The sequence below is a fragment of the Dermacentor albipictus genome, chromosome 9 (assembly GCF_038994185.2).
Source record: "Dermacentor albipictus isolate Rhodes 1998 colony chromosome 9, USDA_Dalb.pri_finalv2, whole genome shotgun sequence".
Taxonomy (NCBI): domain Eukaryota; kingdom Metazoa; phylum Arthropoda; class Arachnida; order Ixodida; family Ixodidae; genus Dermacentor; species Dermacentor albipictus.
Genome location: NC_091829.1, coordinates 31,375,327 through 31,392,033, shown reverse-complemented (window position 1 = coordinate 31,392,033; position 16,707 = coordinate 31,375,327). Strand labels below are relative to the sequence as shown.

At 47.6% G+C, this 16,707-nt stretch overlaps 1 protein-coding gene across 1 annotated transcript in view; it reads right to left on the bottom strand.

Annotated features, from left to right (window-relative positions):
- LOC135912717 (platelet binding protein GspB-like) overlaps positions 1-12,924 on the bottom strand; it is a 129,428-nt gene extending 116,504 nt beyond the window's left edge. The window contains exon 1 of the mRNA XM_065445236.2: positions 12,348-12,924. Coding sequence (XP_065301308.1) covers positions 12,348-12,404 — 57 coding nt within the window. The 5' untranslated portion in view covers positions 12,405-12,924. The remainder of the gene's footprint in view (positions 1-12,347) is intronic.
- Between the last annotated feature and the right edge of the window lie 3,783 nt (positions 12,925-16,707).

Genomic DNA, 16,707 nt, shown 5'->3' with positions numbered 1-16,707 from the left:
GTCTGTCTGTCTGTCTGTCTGTCTGTCTGTCTGTCTGTTTGTTTGTTTGTTTGTTTGTTTGTTTGTTTGTTTGTTTGTTTGTTTGTTTGTTTGTTTGTTTGTTTGTTGAGCTCGTACTAATTAACCCGCATGTCCGTATTCGGCACAAACACATACTCCACAAAAAGTTTTCCTGAGACAGACTATGCTATCCATTCATGTGCGGACGTACATCGTATACACGTACACAACGATGTGCAAGTTGCATGTGTCAAGATCTTTTCGACATTGTTATAATTGCTAGCATTCTAATTTTTTTTCTCTGTCCTTTTCGTGAGATATCCAGCACAAGGAATTGAGGTGAATGTCACTCGAAGCATCTCAGGACAGGGCTTGAAATCAAGCCTGTATAAATGCAGAATTCTATCTCCTGAAAAGCATGCAGCCAATGCAACTTTAAAAGCACGCACACACAACTAGAGGAAGTCTCAGTGACTATGCCACTGTTTTGCTAAGGTCGAGGTCACTGGTTCTAATTCTTGTCGCAGCAATGGAACTATGAGCGTACATTGCTAAAACGCTTGCGTAATTTCAACAAAGATTCAAGCGCGAACGATTATAAAGCTATTAAAATTCGTTGTTGCGTTTCCACGTTCATCTGAGGTAGTTACAGTGGCTTGATTAGGGCTCCAAAACGTACACTTGAAACGGTTTCGTGCTTTGTAGCCGGCTTCAGAGTCATTACACGGGGCAGTTCAATGTAATTGCGCGTAACGGGCATTCTGATCAGTTACTTTCTATTCGCTTTTCAGGTTACGCTGATGGTACGGCAAGGACCACCAGAACCGCTAGTTTGTAGTGATGCCTTTTGCGATACCAATGCCTTTTCGCGGTTCGTCAGTGTGTAGTCAGAGCGACGCTCCGCTTCACGTTATCTGTGGTAGCAGCCGGGAGGTGAAGGGTGGTTGACAAGAGTGGCATAGAATCGAGCGGAAGGCATCGCTGCAAAAATAGCTGGCCATGTCGCACATTATAGATCACTATGGCAACCAAAGATTAGCCGCAGCGCTCCAGCTGCGGCATCTCCAAGCGCTCGCGTTTGTTTTTCGAACGCTAAGCACAATAAGCGTGAATCTGTCGCCTATCAAAACACGCCTAGATTACGAGGAGGAAGACACGAAGTAGGCTTCACTAGCTAGGTTGGTTTTAAATTTTCTTGAGTTACTATCCTCCGCACTCTCATTTCGGCCAAGATTTATCCACAAGGTAGTTGGAAAATACAGATGTACCTTATAGTCTACCTGCTACCACGAGGACGAATCGACGTGCCAGGTAGTTGAAATATAGCGCTGTCTATATGTACTAGTACCCGGCAAGGGCTCATACGGCACGGCCTGTAGTTGCCGTCAAAAACGATTTCGACCTTCCCACGTATTTAGATGTCAGAGTCCCCGACTTAAGTCAGTGCCGCGGGAAGGGCGAACAATGGCGATCAAGGGCGGAACGCTTGCTCTGTTTGTTATTTTTCGTTGGTTTTCATTTTTTTGGTTGGTTGACGTGACCCATAGCTTTCGCTGTGCTGCACGGTGTTCTTTCGTCTCCAGTCCAGTCGCCGGCATAACTAATGTCCTCATGACTAGGCCGTCCGAATGTCGATTTTCTCTTTTGATACGCACGCATTGCTGCAAGATTCAGAGAGCTTCCTTCCTGCTCTATACAGATACGCCCCGAAACGCCCGCCTGGCCATTGTGACCGCTTCGCCGCTCAGTTTCGAGATAAAAGCAGCGTTACCGCGGGTGACCTGCTTTGTTTTCGCTCATAATGGCATCAGTGGCTCTCGATTCTCGAAGGGGGAGCGCATTTCGTACGCACAAAACATGCCGAGAAATATGCAGATGTGCTTCTGTGCTGGCAACTCATATGCTTCAGTGAACCACCTGGTCCACCGTGACGTACCTCTACCTGAGAGCGAAATCGGGCTGGTAGGTTGGACGTGATAAGAAAAAAATGGCTGTGGCTTAGGTAAGGTTAAGCCCAGGATGCGAAGCATACTAGCCTTTATTTTAGTTGTTGAACCACTGTTTAGCCTGGTGAACTGCTGTTGCTTGGCTATATTTGGTTCGGCTAGACGAAGAAACAACTCATGCATTACTTCTTCGCCTTCAAGAGTGGAACGCGACAGCGTTCCCGTCGACCCGCCAAGGGGTGTAAGACAATGGGCTACAGGGCAGCGACTACGCGCCCCGCATTGGACGCGGTGAGCGTCGAGCAAAGCAGCGTTCGGCGCGGCAACGAAATGTGCGCCTGAGCAAGAGACGCACGCCTTAGAAACAGCGCGTTTCTAAGGCAACACCGCATTCACTAGAGGCGCTTTTGTACCGCTTTGAAGCGTTGTACTCGTGGCTCAGTGGTAGCGTCTCCGTCCCACACTCCGGAGACCCTGGTTCGATTCCCACCCAGCCCGTCTTGCAAGAGTTGAGCCAAAGCCACTTCTCCTCTGTCGTGACGTCACGGTGTCACGTGATTTCATGGTCACCGCCGCGCCTGAGGAGCTGGGTTGAGCCCTCGTAATATGCTTCGCATAAAAAGAAATTCAGAAACGCAGCGCGCTGGTTGAATTTTTGTCTATTGCACTTTCGTCCGCGCTGCTCACCACGCCGCGCCCGTACATCTGTAATCTCTGCCCTGACAGACAGTAGGGGGTGTGCAAATCGCAACCCCATATACGGGCCTGTCGAAATAACGGAAGCCAATCTCGAAGGTCGTGCTTCTGTCGAAGCAAGCGCCGGAAGCTTTTGCAGAAGCAGAAAACACGTCATGGTCGCGATCTTTCCGACACCACCTATTGTAATGTATATATTCCTAGCAAAATAGGGAATCGAAGCTGGTTATTATTATCTTTTTTTTTCGGTAAGGCTTAGGGTTCGAATTCCGTACACCAGCAGGCTTCAGCGTTCCTCTTTACATTAAGGCGTAAATGCCTACGCGTCAGACCCTGAGTCACTCTTCGACAGATGTTTGAAAGCGATTGCGCTTGACCGCGGATGTATTTCCGGGCAGCGGGCTGGTTCTGAAACCATAATTTCTTCGAATTTCAAAGTGTTGTGAAACACAGGAGCGCCCCCTTAGATCTAGGGAACTTCTCGGTGTGATGTGGCTATGTTGTGCCGCCGTTCGCTCGAGGTGGCATTTACAAAGACTTACCCATTCCTCATTGGAACGGGTGGTACGTCTATGTACGATTCTTTCGGAATCGTAGAAATTATCGAACATCTCTTGCGCCTTTGTCCTCGGTGCGACATCGAGCATGTGCCTCTCCGGAGAGCATTAAACTGGCTAACCTTGAGACCGTCTTTGGACACGAAAACCCTTGAGGCATTGTCATGCGCATAGCTGGTACAGAAAGCAACTAGACCGTTACTGCAGTACTTCAACTTAAGAGGGCTCTACGAGCGTTTACAAACAATCTCATTGGGCGAGGAAGAAAGCTCTGGCAACCGCCACACGGCGAGCCTTTTGTTCTCTCTGGCGGTGTGTCCCTGCTTGCATGTGTTGTCATCGCGTGCTGCGGAACAATTTGGAGACTTTCTATTTCGTTCGTCGAAAAAATTGAGGTGACATCAGCTTATCGTCAAGTATGTCGGGGGGTCACTGTATGGCCTTAGATGCAGCAGTAACTACAGTATGCGGAAATTTTTTCTCGGCTGTCAAACATGCGGCGTGCAGCACCAGCCGAGGTGTGTGTGTGTACATTGGTTCCCTCACGACGAAGAGGAGTGGTGCCTGCGGATTGCCCGCGTGAATTGTAAAATCTTCTATCTGCTCGCTTACCCAGGGAACTGTAAGAGTGCTCCCCGTATGGTCAAACCTATGCAACGCCGAAATATCTAAGCATCATTCGTTATAATATTTGCCTCAACAACCGGCCTACTGCATTTCAAGTCTAATATACCATGCCTTCGACAGTCTCCTGTGTGAGTCCGAAGGTGTGGCTCAGCACAGCGATCACTGCGGCTGGTAAACGAATATGACACATAAGCTTTGCGTTTAGACATTGCAGTTTTGCCCTGTAAGACAGCAATATCCAACGGGGATCGCATAAATAAAATCCTACATCTGTTGCCGCAAAACGGTTGGCTGCACCGTCCAGGACGGGGCTAACGAAACCAAAAAAAACACCGATTTTCATCCCCTTGCGGCTTGTGGGAATCATACTTGTTTAGAGCTCTCAATCGGCCGATTTGTTCGCCATCTGTCACGAGAAAAAACACAGGCTAACGCCGCATAACGTCACGCATGGTCATGCAGCATGCTCTGTTCCTCTGCTACAGTACAAACAGATCCATAACCCAGCAGCTACCGCTAAGCACCTGCTGGTTATAGATGGGTACAGCTGGCCACTCGACTACAGCATGTGAGTGTGATTCACACTTTACGGTATACTGTTACTGTTACCAAAAACCAATTTATTTGTGGACGAAGACCGCGCCTAACAAATAAGGTAGTCGCGCAATGTATCTACAAATACTATTGTGACAACTTTTGAATATAAGCAGCCGGACTTATTTCGTACCAGAACGGTCCTCATTATGTTACAATCGCCGGGTATGCTTCTTAACTACTCGTTGCCGCTAAACCACAGCTTATGACAACAGGGAGAAAGTTGCAATATGGGCACTTTCGTGGAACGAGCTCTTTAGAGATACACAACTGATATCTGAGGCTGAGTGTAGGCTCGAACATGCGCGTATACATCGCACTGGGTTCTCCGTCGGCCTCAATGCCAGTTGAAACTATGGCCATGCGGAATTGAATCGCTACAGTACGTCTCACATAACCTGTTACAAAAAGACGCCGTGTTATGCAAAGTAGACCGTGTGAGCCCGAAAGTAACCACTTGCAACTGTCGCCGAGCATACATCTGGCAATACAGCATAGAGCATTCACCCAAGCCAGCATGGCGGCGAGAGAAGAAAGCGCACAGATGGCGCCACTGGCTCAGCAGTATGGCTGCGCCCATGAAAAATAGCTCTGTAGAGCGCACCATGACGTGTGCGCGCAGCTAGTGCTATTTCTGGCCCATTTCTCTCCCTGCTTTTGTACCTATGTCCCCTTTCCCTCCGTGCAGGGTAGGAAATTATTACCCTCCCTGCCTTTCCTTATTTCTTTCTTTTTCCTCGCGTGCATTTGCTTCCAAGTCTCTGACTTTGCGCATGCGCCGTCACAAATAGAAAATCAAAGCAACAAGAAATCCTTCTTTCATACTGAAACAGTGCGTCACAAACTTTGACCCTCCCCCGCAATATTTATCAGGTGAAGGACGTATCTCTCCGGAAACTTACATCAGCCCATCACTCGTACCTGCGATCAATCACATGAATACAGTGCCTAATGTCCGAAGTGTTCCGCTCCGGCATCTACAGCGGATGCCGACCATTTACTTTGGATGTGCCTTCGGACAATTGCAGTACGCCAAAGTGTACTTAGGGGTGTGAGGTCGAGAAGGACCCGAAGAATGTGCGAACGATGGTTCAAGGACAATAGATATCATGTGTTGCCGTTGCAATGTCTGCATAAGAACGGGCTTCCATGCTTGTAAGTAATTTCATTCTGGCATTATGACGCGTGGCAACCAAGACAAATAAAATAAAAAGTACTTCTATCTGCAAACAAAAGCGTCAATGCCTCTTTAAAATCTTTCATAACGTAAAGGCGAGTCCATATCCAAAAATAGGCACAGATCATTCGAACCCGAACATCGCTACGTTCCTACTTGCGTCCTGTGACTGGGGTGACAGCAGTCCGTGCGGCACAACACTGACCTTGTTTAATTGAAAGGTCACAGTGCATTATCTTTTTCGCATTGGCGGGACAGACGTATTGATTTCCGCAGCACAAAGGAAGTACCTTAGGAAAGGAAAGAACGGAAGTAACAGTGTTGCGTTGATGGAGAACGCGTACGAGTCCTAGCGATGCCGCAGCTTTCGCCGCTTTTTTAACAAAGAAGAAATCATTATTGACAGGGGGCGTCTATGCGAGCTGACCTTGCGAGCGGCCTTGCTGGCGACTTCATCGGCGTTTCCCATTAGCCAGCCCTTCCCTCCTCCTCTCTCTCTCTCTTTCTCTCTCTCTCCCTCGTTCTCCCTCCGCCAATCATCCGCGTCCCCACCCCCTCCCCGCCCTATTCGCCTACGTGCGTCCTCAAAACCCGAAGAGCGGTCGCGGTGCATTCATTAATGAACGCCGAACATCGCCGGGTGGGGAGCAGTTGATATGCGAACGTGGGGCGATCGCGAGGCGATTTCTGCGAATAAGCAGGCAAGCCGGCGAGAATAACGACACGCCTGCGCCTAAACGGCGCCGTGCAGGGGAAAAAGAGCAGTGGAGAAGCAGTTCGAAAGCACGAGAGAAACACGGGAGCAAGCATTGCAAATTATACAAATGCACTGATAAGATTGAAACAAAAAACAAGAAACAAAATGGTGCGCATGTGATGAAATTGTCTGACACGGGGAAAGCTAGTAGTTGAAAAAAAATCTTCCCCCCCAAAAAAATCAAAGAACAAGATGAGAGGAAGAAGCTGAGGAGGGTTTTTTGCTGGGCTTGTTGATGCATATTAAATTGTGGGTGAACTGCACTCGTGTTTGTTTCCTTTCTTGTCCCTTCCTCGCGCAGTTCACCCACAAGAAGAAACGGATGATCCTAAATACATTATATAACGTATCGCTCCTCGTTAAAGAAATGCGATATAACATAAGATGCAGATGGCGTGATGCCACGACGTCAGAGTGTCTACGATGTAACTAGAGCCATGCGACAGCATACCACAACCCTTCGACTTGTGTACACGAACACAAACGAGAAAAACAGACGTACGAAAACAGAAAAAATAAATGTAGGTGGTGCGAACTGAGATTTAAACGACTTGCCAAAGCAACCTCAGCTAGGCCTCGCTTGGGCATGGCGCTGCTATCGCACGAGTGCTGGCTCATATTTCACAACTTCGGATGCACGTTGATGAACTTGTGCTAGCAAGACACAGGCACTACGTGTCCTACTGAAAGGCCTCTGCGTATGCTGCGGGCCGGTACTGTAGCGTCATGTAACATGCTCTCGGCGAATGACTGTTGTCGCCTCCGAGATATCTACACGCACCTTTGCATCTTTGTAAGCTTTTTTTGTGCTCTCCTTCTTTGCGTCATTATAAGCAAGACACACAATGTGTATCAGGCAAGATCACTCCTACCATTGTGCACAAAAGTGCGACTTGTTATCACAAATAAAATGTCTGATTAGACATCTCGAAGGCGCATATAACACATAAAGGGCTTCAGACAAGATGCTCCAAAAAAACGGTGCTATTATTTGTTTTTTGCACACATATACACATATACACAGGTAACAGGAAAGGGAAAGCGAGGAGCAGGCTGGCAACTGCCACCGGAAGGGGCACAACGCCTGCCTACTCTTCTGAAGGGAGGCGACAGCAACACAGAAATGGAAGGTAGGAAAACGGTGCTAGCACTTAAGTAAAACATACATAAGACGAAGCGGAGACAGGCACCAAGCGTTAGGAGCATATTATGAAGTAGAAAGTGAGACATGTTTGTGGGAAACGCCATTAGGAAGCGCGAAAAACATTTCTTTAGAACTAGTCTCTCACTATTCTCGGCACGTGTCGTTGCCTGTCCGCGTGTCCGTTGTGCGAAAGCTTCTTTTCTGCTTAGGCCCATCTTCTGTCACGTGGCACGGCCGCAAGCCCAGCGCCGGAACGACAATCAAGGCGTGCCCCGGTGACCTGAATACCGCGGTCAGTCTGGACATCGCACGTGAGTCCCCTCAAGGCTTTTCGTTCCTTTCTATTCTTTCTTTTCTTTTGGAGCGATTCTCTGTGACCTTCCTCTGCGCACGAAGTTCTTCGGAGCATACATATACGTGAGTAAAGTGCGAAGGCCTTGCGTCGCGTTCTTTCTGTTTCTTCGCTCCCTGTCGCAGCCTGCGGGCCGTCCTCTCAACTCGTCAGCGGCGGTAAACTCGAGCGCATAAAAAATGTGCGCACCTACCGTGAGGCGACGTAGGCGTGGGAGCGCATGAATATGTAAGAGACGAAGCGAGTCACCATTAATCTGCTGCGCGTTCCGCCACCGCACCACGAACCGTTATTCCCAACAGCCAAGAACTGAAAAGTTTGCAGCGTTCTCGCCACTCACGCCTTTCGTACTCTTCGTTTCGATTTTTTTTTTTCTGAAGTACTTCTCGCACTGTGGAAGCTAGGCAGTGACAGCAGCCAATCCGCAGCCGAGTTTACGGAGCTCTGCACTGACCAATCGCGAACGGGCATTTGTGAACACGCCTCGTTGAATCGACTCCTGACTCCTCGACGCTCGCAGTGTAGTTTTAGCCGCACTGCACGCTTATTTTCACGAGCCGAAGTATACATGTCCTTTTATGCGCATATATTCCCGCGGGATCGCGCTTGCGGAAGTACTGGCTAAATGAACCGTGAATGCAATTTGGGAGATGACATGGCTGAACGACGCTGCGGCTTATCACGTGCTTGCAGTAATGATTGTGTGCATCGCCATCATTTCCGATTTGAATATTGGGTGCAATAGTCATTCACTACACCGGTTTGCTGTACTGATGGAAAAATAGTTGCCACTCACTACTCAGTAGCGTAGTATTACCCAGTAGTTCTTGCTCATAATGTTCACGTTTTTTATCCATATTCCTTTCTCTTTCTTTTCTTTAATCGGATGATGTGCCACAACGCACGTATAGCAAAACATTTATAAGGAGGGCATCAAATAGGCTCACGCACCTGTGTGTAAGGCAGGTACTGTTAAACGAGTTCGCGCATTCGTTGTCCGTTACCGACCGGCATGTTCCTCTGGAACATTAGCCGTAAGTTTGGCTTTCCTGTGAATCTTGTGCCTAATATCTCCAGTCCCAGGGCAAAACAGCAGAGGTTGATGAGTTTCCGCCGTATACAATGGAGCCGGGCACTCAGGACAAGTTTCAGGAGTTTTGTTTATAAATCCCCAGGCTCACACGACAGCGGGTGTTAAGGCCACCCCGTCCGGGAACATCCGCAGAGAAATATCCTCCACGCGAGAGCAATTCTTTGGAGGGAAGAAGATACACGGGGTTATGAGGGCACGAGTGAACGTTTGTCCCGCCGTAGAATGTGCTCCTGGAATTCAAGAAAATATATATATATTTTTTTTGTTATCCTGTGAAACGTTGGCTCGAGTGAATATCTGTCAAACACCGCTAGGACCGACGCCCTCATTTGATAAACAAAATTGATGCTTATTAAATGATGGGACCTTCAATCTCATCTTTTGCTAGTACTACCGTGATCATGAATCGCAAAAAGGGTCGTCAGTAAAAACGTGAGCAGTGACGAACACAAAAGGACCGTGACAAAATGTTATTCCGACTGTTTGATCCTGTGGCCCTCGCTGTTCGCAAAGTCATCGCCTGAACCACCACTTTTATATGAAAAGTTTACTAACGGGGTGTTAGTGAGATGAGGGCGGGGGGGACTGGCCATTTCTCCGTGGAAGGTTTCAGGTTATTCGCCACCGCAAGCTTCCATTCAATAGTCCTAGAGATGCTTCGGACTCAAGCTCTTTTACAGCAGCAATTTGGGTCAATTGATTGTGATTGTTAATGGTAATTTATTAATAATGCTAATTTGTTATGGTTAGCCAAGAATTATCAAAATGGTAGAAGAGTCTTATAACAACCTAAATTAGCCAAATTAGGTGATCGTGCTTGAGATAGGTGAGGCTTTCGTGTGGTTGATTCAAACTTAGATGGGCGATGCACCGGTGCTTTTCAAGCGAAGCCTTTTCGTTTTCTGATTTTTTTTTTTTTGCGAACCCTCCCAGACTTTTCTGGTCGTGGCCGCAGTTTTTCTGAATATATTTGTGGATATATATCCTTGCAAACGAACAAGAATTCATGATCGCGAGTCAACCTCTGCAGTCTGTGTAGGGGTAGGTTTATCTAGGTCAATTACTCACAGGACATCCTGCTTACGAGAAGGAAACTTACAGAATAAAAAAATTCAAGGGGGACTTGGTTATCCCAACGTGGACGAATGCGAAAGCATTGTAACCACCGCGCGATGCCTAGACGTTATATGCCACAGCGCAAGCTCGTGGGTTCGGCACTCACCAAAGGTGGAGGGTTCTAGTGCCTCAATTAACTCTACCTTAATTCGCTATGCCTTAATTGACACCAAAGGTCGTGTGTTCGACTCCCACCAAAGGTCGAGAATTCGACTCTCACGAAGGGTAGTGGGTTCGAGTGCCTTATCTCTATCTTGATTAACAGCGCCTTAATTACCTTAGCCTTCATTAGCACGAAAGGTCGAAGGTTCGTAGCCTTTTTGTACCATCATGTAGTGACGCCGCCAACGCCGAATTTAGCGCCTCATGAACCACTTAATGCTTTCGCATTAAGAAAAATGGTTTGGAGAGCACGCGGCAGGCATTACCAGTTCCTCACTGGGAGCTTACTACTGCCGTTAAAAAGAAAAGTGCACAATCATTGCATTCTGCCGGTATGATGATGATGTTCTGCGTAACAAAAAAAAAACTCCTTCATAAAACCTGAACATATTGTATCGGCTCACAGGTATTCCTAAAGCGCACCGATCTGTTTATGGTATGGTGAATTATATTTAACAGATTATTCGAGTTACTTTATTTTTTCTGGCTTAGTCACCCAGTATGCACCAGAGGGCTCATCCCCAATCCTCCTGAATGAGCACGTCCCACTACGTACGATTCCTGCATAAAACAATAAGGTTATAATATCGGCTCACAGATACCTCTAAAGCGCATCGATCTGTTAGTAGAATAGTTAATTAAATTTCACGAATTCCTTTTTTTTATTACTCTACTTTCTTCGATTCAACCATTCGGTATGCGGAATCGGGTGCTTGCCAGTTCTTGGCCAATCCTCCAGAGTGGGTATGTCCCATGGCGACGCAAGAGGTACAGAAACCCCAAACGTTGCTTGATACGTGTCGTACTTTTGTGTGCCTGCGCCTGTCATCGCCAAACTGTACTCATTGACGTTAGCTGCAAAGCATTTCATTAACAGCTTTCCTTGAGCTTCCCTTCGCACAGGCTCCAACAACATGTGCGTTGGATATGTGATAGGAAGGCAAAGCGCATGTTATCACAAAGTTAACAGCAAAACCTGTCTACTTTTTTATTTGTGTGTGTGTTTGTGTTTTATCTGTTCACCAGTGCACTTAACTGTGCTACACGTTCTCTCTCTCTCTCTATCTCTCTCTCTCTCTGTGTGTGTGTGTTCCTCTGTTTCTCTCGCACTCTCTCATTCGGCCCTGTTTCGGTATCGTTTTAAAAACCTCAAGCCAGACATAATCGATTAGGCTGCTCACCGGTATAGTTCTGCACTTTTCCAAAGTTTTAGCGCCTCTTTCGCAAAACCTTTATGTACTATCATAAACTAAAACTCTATTCACTGCCTTTAAAAACCTAGCGAAAACCTTTCGGTATATCCCGTGTCACGTAACGTTGGCACGCCATTACGAACCCTCGCATAAACTTCTATGTCTACACATCAATCGTATGCAGAGAGATCCGGGTTATTGGAGTTCATATAAGCTATGTCATCTGCCGGTCTGAGCTATAACTTGAATGTTCTATATATGCGTAAACTCTTCAAATCCGAAAATCCTAACAGGGTAGTGAACCCTGTGTGTTCAAAGTTTCCATACCCCTCAGTCCCCAAAGGGCCGTGAATAAGGTGCCTTTGTGGTTAACTTTCGTGCATCGAATTTTCTCTCACTCTCTTCATATTACACTCAGACTGCACTGCTGGAGCCGAAAGTAGCAGTGCAGAGGTAAAACTAGATGCAGCTTTATCAGTAGTTGTTAGCTTATCTGACCCCTTCTGCTATGACTAGATGCTTCGATTAGCTAGAGAACAAAGTTAGGCAATGTTCGTTGGCACTAATTTCAAATCAATTTACACATTTTGTGTGTAATAATTCAAGTAGACCAATTGTAAAATGCTGCTTAGGGGGTTAAACAGTAGTGTGATAACGCATCAAAAATTGATACGTCAAAAAAGTTAACACCGTTTCATTCAGTAGGCACGAGTGCATAAACATATTATGAATGAATGTACAAATGCAAACGTAAAACGCACTTTGCCTGCCACTGTTCACGTCGCATTGAAACGAGGCGCTGGACACGAAGACCTCATCACAAAAGAAACGCGCACGTCAGTCAAGTTGGTTAGCTTAAGTTAGTTAAGCCTCGACGCGCAAACAGACAGGAAATAGAATTAAGAGCGACGCAGGGTGTAATCTCGCTTTTACCTGCTCGGAGGGCGGTCGACTCCTGTGACTCTCTCGGTCTTCACCGGATTGATCCATGGCTTGTTGACACGGTGGCACCCGCACGAACAACTCGCGCCAGCACGCGAGCACCACAGCACGGGTTCGGCGGGCGTGTCACGGCGGCGCCGAGCAGAATCCCAACGCCGAACATCGTGAGGTAATCATGCCGCAGCGCGAGCAGCACACACCTCTCGGGGAGGCTTGCTCAAACGTTTGCCCCGAGAAAACATCGGGGCATGTGTCTCTCTCTTCTTCACCGGGTGGCGCGGCGCCCGCATGTTTCCTACGTTCAACGTCTCCTATGCCGTCGGCCAAGCCAAGCCATGCCGCGCCACACCGAGCAGACGATCGCAAACAGGAGTACAGGTATAGCAGCAGCAGCAACAGCAGCAGACGACGACCTGTAGCAGACGAAAAGACGAAGCGTGGAGGGGGGCCCGGCCAAGTTGCTTGCTTGCCCTGCCTGGGCAACTTCTGTTTAAAGAAGGGGGCCTTCGCAGCGATGTCGATGGGGGGAGCGAGCGAAGTGAGAGTTGCGAGTTTTGCGCGATACGAATCCGATGATGTCCTCACCTTCCACTCTCCTTTTCTCCCTCTCTCACCTTTGGTCGATGCGACCACTGCAAACGGGCCGTTGTCCGGGAGACAGTGGAGTACGTGACTCCGAACGCACACACGAGGCCCCGTTTGAAGAATGATGCGGTACTCGAAGTCTTGCGTCAGAGGCGGGGTGCTCACAGTTTGCACCTACTCCCTGGAATGCGCGTTGGGGTATTCCAGAAGCTAATGAGTTACTGCTGTGTTCAAAGTAAAGTCGCTTCTGGGCATTCCATAGTTTTCGCGTAGCCGGTCCGAATTTTTGTCTGCATCTTGAGCCTCTGCGCAGTAGCAGTGACGAGGAGCAGAATAGCGACTGATTTTGTTACTTTAAGACGAAAACTGTAATTCATGTTACGGTGACTATGTGTTACAACTGCTATTGCAGCTGTACCTTGTTAAAGTCCGCCGAGTTCGGATAGTTATTTCGAGTTCAAAACTGTACAAAGGGCTTAGACCTCAATTTTTTTTCCGGTTGTCTGCGCTGTTTGCGGAGTGCACAAGTGTAGAAAAGAGTGTTGCGAAGGAAGGCAACACAATGTGCACATACCTAAGCACGCATCCTCTTTAATATACGTTCAATTAAGAAAGTTCTGGTGATAAATCGCACAAAAGCCGACGACATACAGACACACAAAAGAAACCTAGTAGCAAAAGAACTCGATACCAACAGGCATAAATAAAAGAAAGAGCATTGTAACTCCCTTTCGGGGTTTGGTTGTATGTATTATCGTGACTAAGTTGTTAATTTTGTTTGTTAGCATGCATTTGATCCAATAATGTGATCCAATTATCCCAATTTTCAATACTAATTTACCACCAAGTAACCGCCATTTAACGGCGGTAACGAAGTGTTTCCTCGCCGTCATCGGTTTCATTCCATTGGAACACCGCTACGCTTCATACGATAAAAAATACCCTGATGAACCGAACTACGCGACAACGTTACTGACACAAAGCCAAAAAAATTCGTTCCTATAAGATGCATATTTCAGTACCATTATCTTCAACCCAATGCTACCGAACAATTGCAACATAATGGTGTGCGTGCGTGCGTGTACGTGTGTGTGTTCGTGCCAAGAAAATTCCGCCAACCTACATTCCGCTAACTAGCCGCAACGAGCAGCGTAATATAAGAGATATCGATAATATAATAAACACATCTTCGCTATTACTTGCAGTTGTTCGTGAGATGTGACAAGAAATAGGGCAGAAAAGCATAAACAAGTTCGTTTCTTCTGTTCACGCTACCGCGCACGCCTTCAGAGTTTGCATCTGTATGCAGCATGTACATCCATATAGAGCACGTCTACTCCGCGCTGCCGCATACGACCGCAGAGGCCGAACCGGGGGCCGCAGCAGTGAGCCAGGCTGGCCGCTGATCGGGCACTGAAAAAAATTAGTAAAACGAGATGCGCGTCGACTGATGTAATGAGCGCTCAAACGCTGTTCGAGGGAGAGGAAGCCAGGCGCGGCGGCAACACACTGACCTCGGTTCGCCTTTGCGGCCGCAAAAGAAGGTGGAGTCACTGCGACAAACGCCACCGCCCTTTTCACCCCTGTAGTTTTTTTTTTTTACGTCTCTTTCTTTCTTTTTTTTTCTCACGCCATCTCGTGGACGCCCTACTTACATGCATACCTCTCTCTCAGTTTTGTACTTCTTTTGCTTCCGTAGGCGCGGTAGCGTATCGGAGCATATCTTCCGCCCTGGTGAGACTAATACCTAATGAGCAGCTCTCTCTCTCTCTCTATTCTGGCCCGTGTTTCGTGTTGAGACCTGTCTTTTTTTTTTCTTGCGCGGTAAGGCGAACGTTGTCGGTTCCCGGTCACGAATGTGGAACACAGTGAAGAGTTTGACCCGACGGTTGACAGGGTGGGTTAAACCTGTTGAGATCCCTGGACGGCGGGGTCGGCACAGTCTCCTATTCCGTTCCTAAGCGTAACCGAGATAGTTGCGTTGGTACTGCGTATCGTTGCGTTAAGGTGTGCATAGTTGCAGCTTTTGTCCCAGACGGGCTTGAACGCTTGATTCTAACGGACGTATGATGCCGGTGTTCGTCCATGCGTATTGTAGTCAGGCACTGCGCATGTCCATGCGCAGTGTCTGAACTCAATGCGATTGCGTTAGCGTGTTCTTTGCAGACGTGCTAACCAGTAGAGAGTATGCGTATAGTGCGAATGCCATTTCTAGGACGCTGTATGCATAGCTAATTTCGTTGTTGCACCATCACCTATATTGCTTCTCGGCCTTTCTTCTTGCACCAGTGTGGAGTTCTATAACGAAGAGACGCTCTTCCGGCAGTCTTCTATTTCTTTAGCACCGCTGAAACAATTTCCCATCTCCCTTCCCAGCGCTGCAATGCATACTTTGCGTCCTGTAAGGCACGCAACATTCACTCACGGTAACGTTGCGCGTTAACCTAGGATTACACGATATCTGTAGTCTTTGCAGCGTTTGTCAGAATTACCAGCCATGAGCATATCGGCCAAGAACAGTTGCAAAATCTCTAAACAAAATGTCAACAACACGCAGGCTGCCGACCTCTTGGCACCGTCAGCATGACCTTTGGCGATAACTGGTGAACATGTGCGAAATTACAAGGCGAGGTCGCTGAGTGCCACCTGTCCGAAGCAGCAGGCTGAATCAGATGGTCACCACTCTCTCGTCGATGCAAACCCCCAATCAACAGATAGTAACCTGCATACTTACCCGAGATTTAGTACTGGTTTTCATTGGTGGCCGGTCGTCAGCCGACTACAGACTCGCCTTCTTTTGATCAATACGATTTGATGGATCCCGAGCCGTGACGTTACATTTGTTTGATGGCAACAATCTATAGCGTGTTGACAGAACAAACGGGTAGCAGCTAACGTGCTATCTGAAGCGCGCAGTGTCTGCCACATTATTTGTCTTGACGAGAAGAAGCCAGCTTCACATAGCGTACGGCTGAAATGCAATTGCCGCTTCAAAATCCCTGCCCATCACGCAAGTTGTCTTCGCCACACTAATAGTCACTGAATAAAGAAGCCAGCTTTACAAGACTTATGACTAAAAGTCACCTCAAGCTCCTTGCTTTTCTGGCAAGCAGTCTCCACCACATTAAATGTCACTGCATAAAGAAGCCAGATTTACAGAGCATAGCAGCTGCTACTCGCGTCCTGCGCTCTTGGCTACGTTATTTGACACCACACGTTAAGAAGCCAGCTTTACAAAACAGTATTTACCGAGCAGTGGAACACTAATATAATCTTGTCTCGACCTAAAGCTTCTTGCTATAAAGCACGTCGCCTTCGGCAGCTGCTTGTAACACGTATATTTACATCTTCTTCAGAGCCATGTTGTCGCAGAAAGGTAAAACTTGAAATTTTACTTCCCCGAGTAGCTGTGTCCTCAGAACTCATTTGCACATCCGTTATACTATGTGACATAGCACCGCGCTCAAGCACACACGCTCTCCGTAGCCGATTCAAAGTAACTACGGAAATGAATAGACGGCATGTGTGTGCAACAGTTAGCTAAAAGTCACTAATTAGGTTTACAAGGGGCGTTGTAACGAAAGATAATTATTAAAGAAAAGCGACCCGTGCACATAAAGTGGCGAAGGAGGAGAATGGCGTGGGCCGCAGGCGTAGGTGCGGGGCCGTGGAGACGGCTCAGCGGCGCAAGTGTGGCGTTCGCGCGAGAGACCACGTGAGATGTGCCGTATATAAAGAGCCGCGTGGTGCAGACATCCTGATGTGA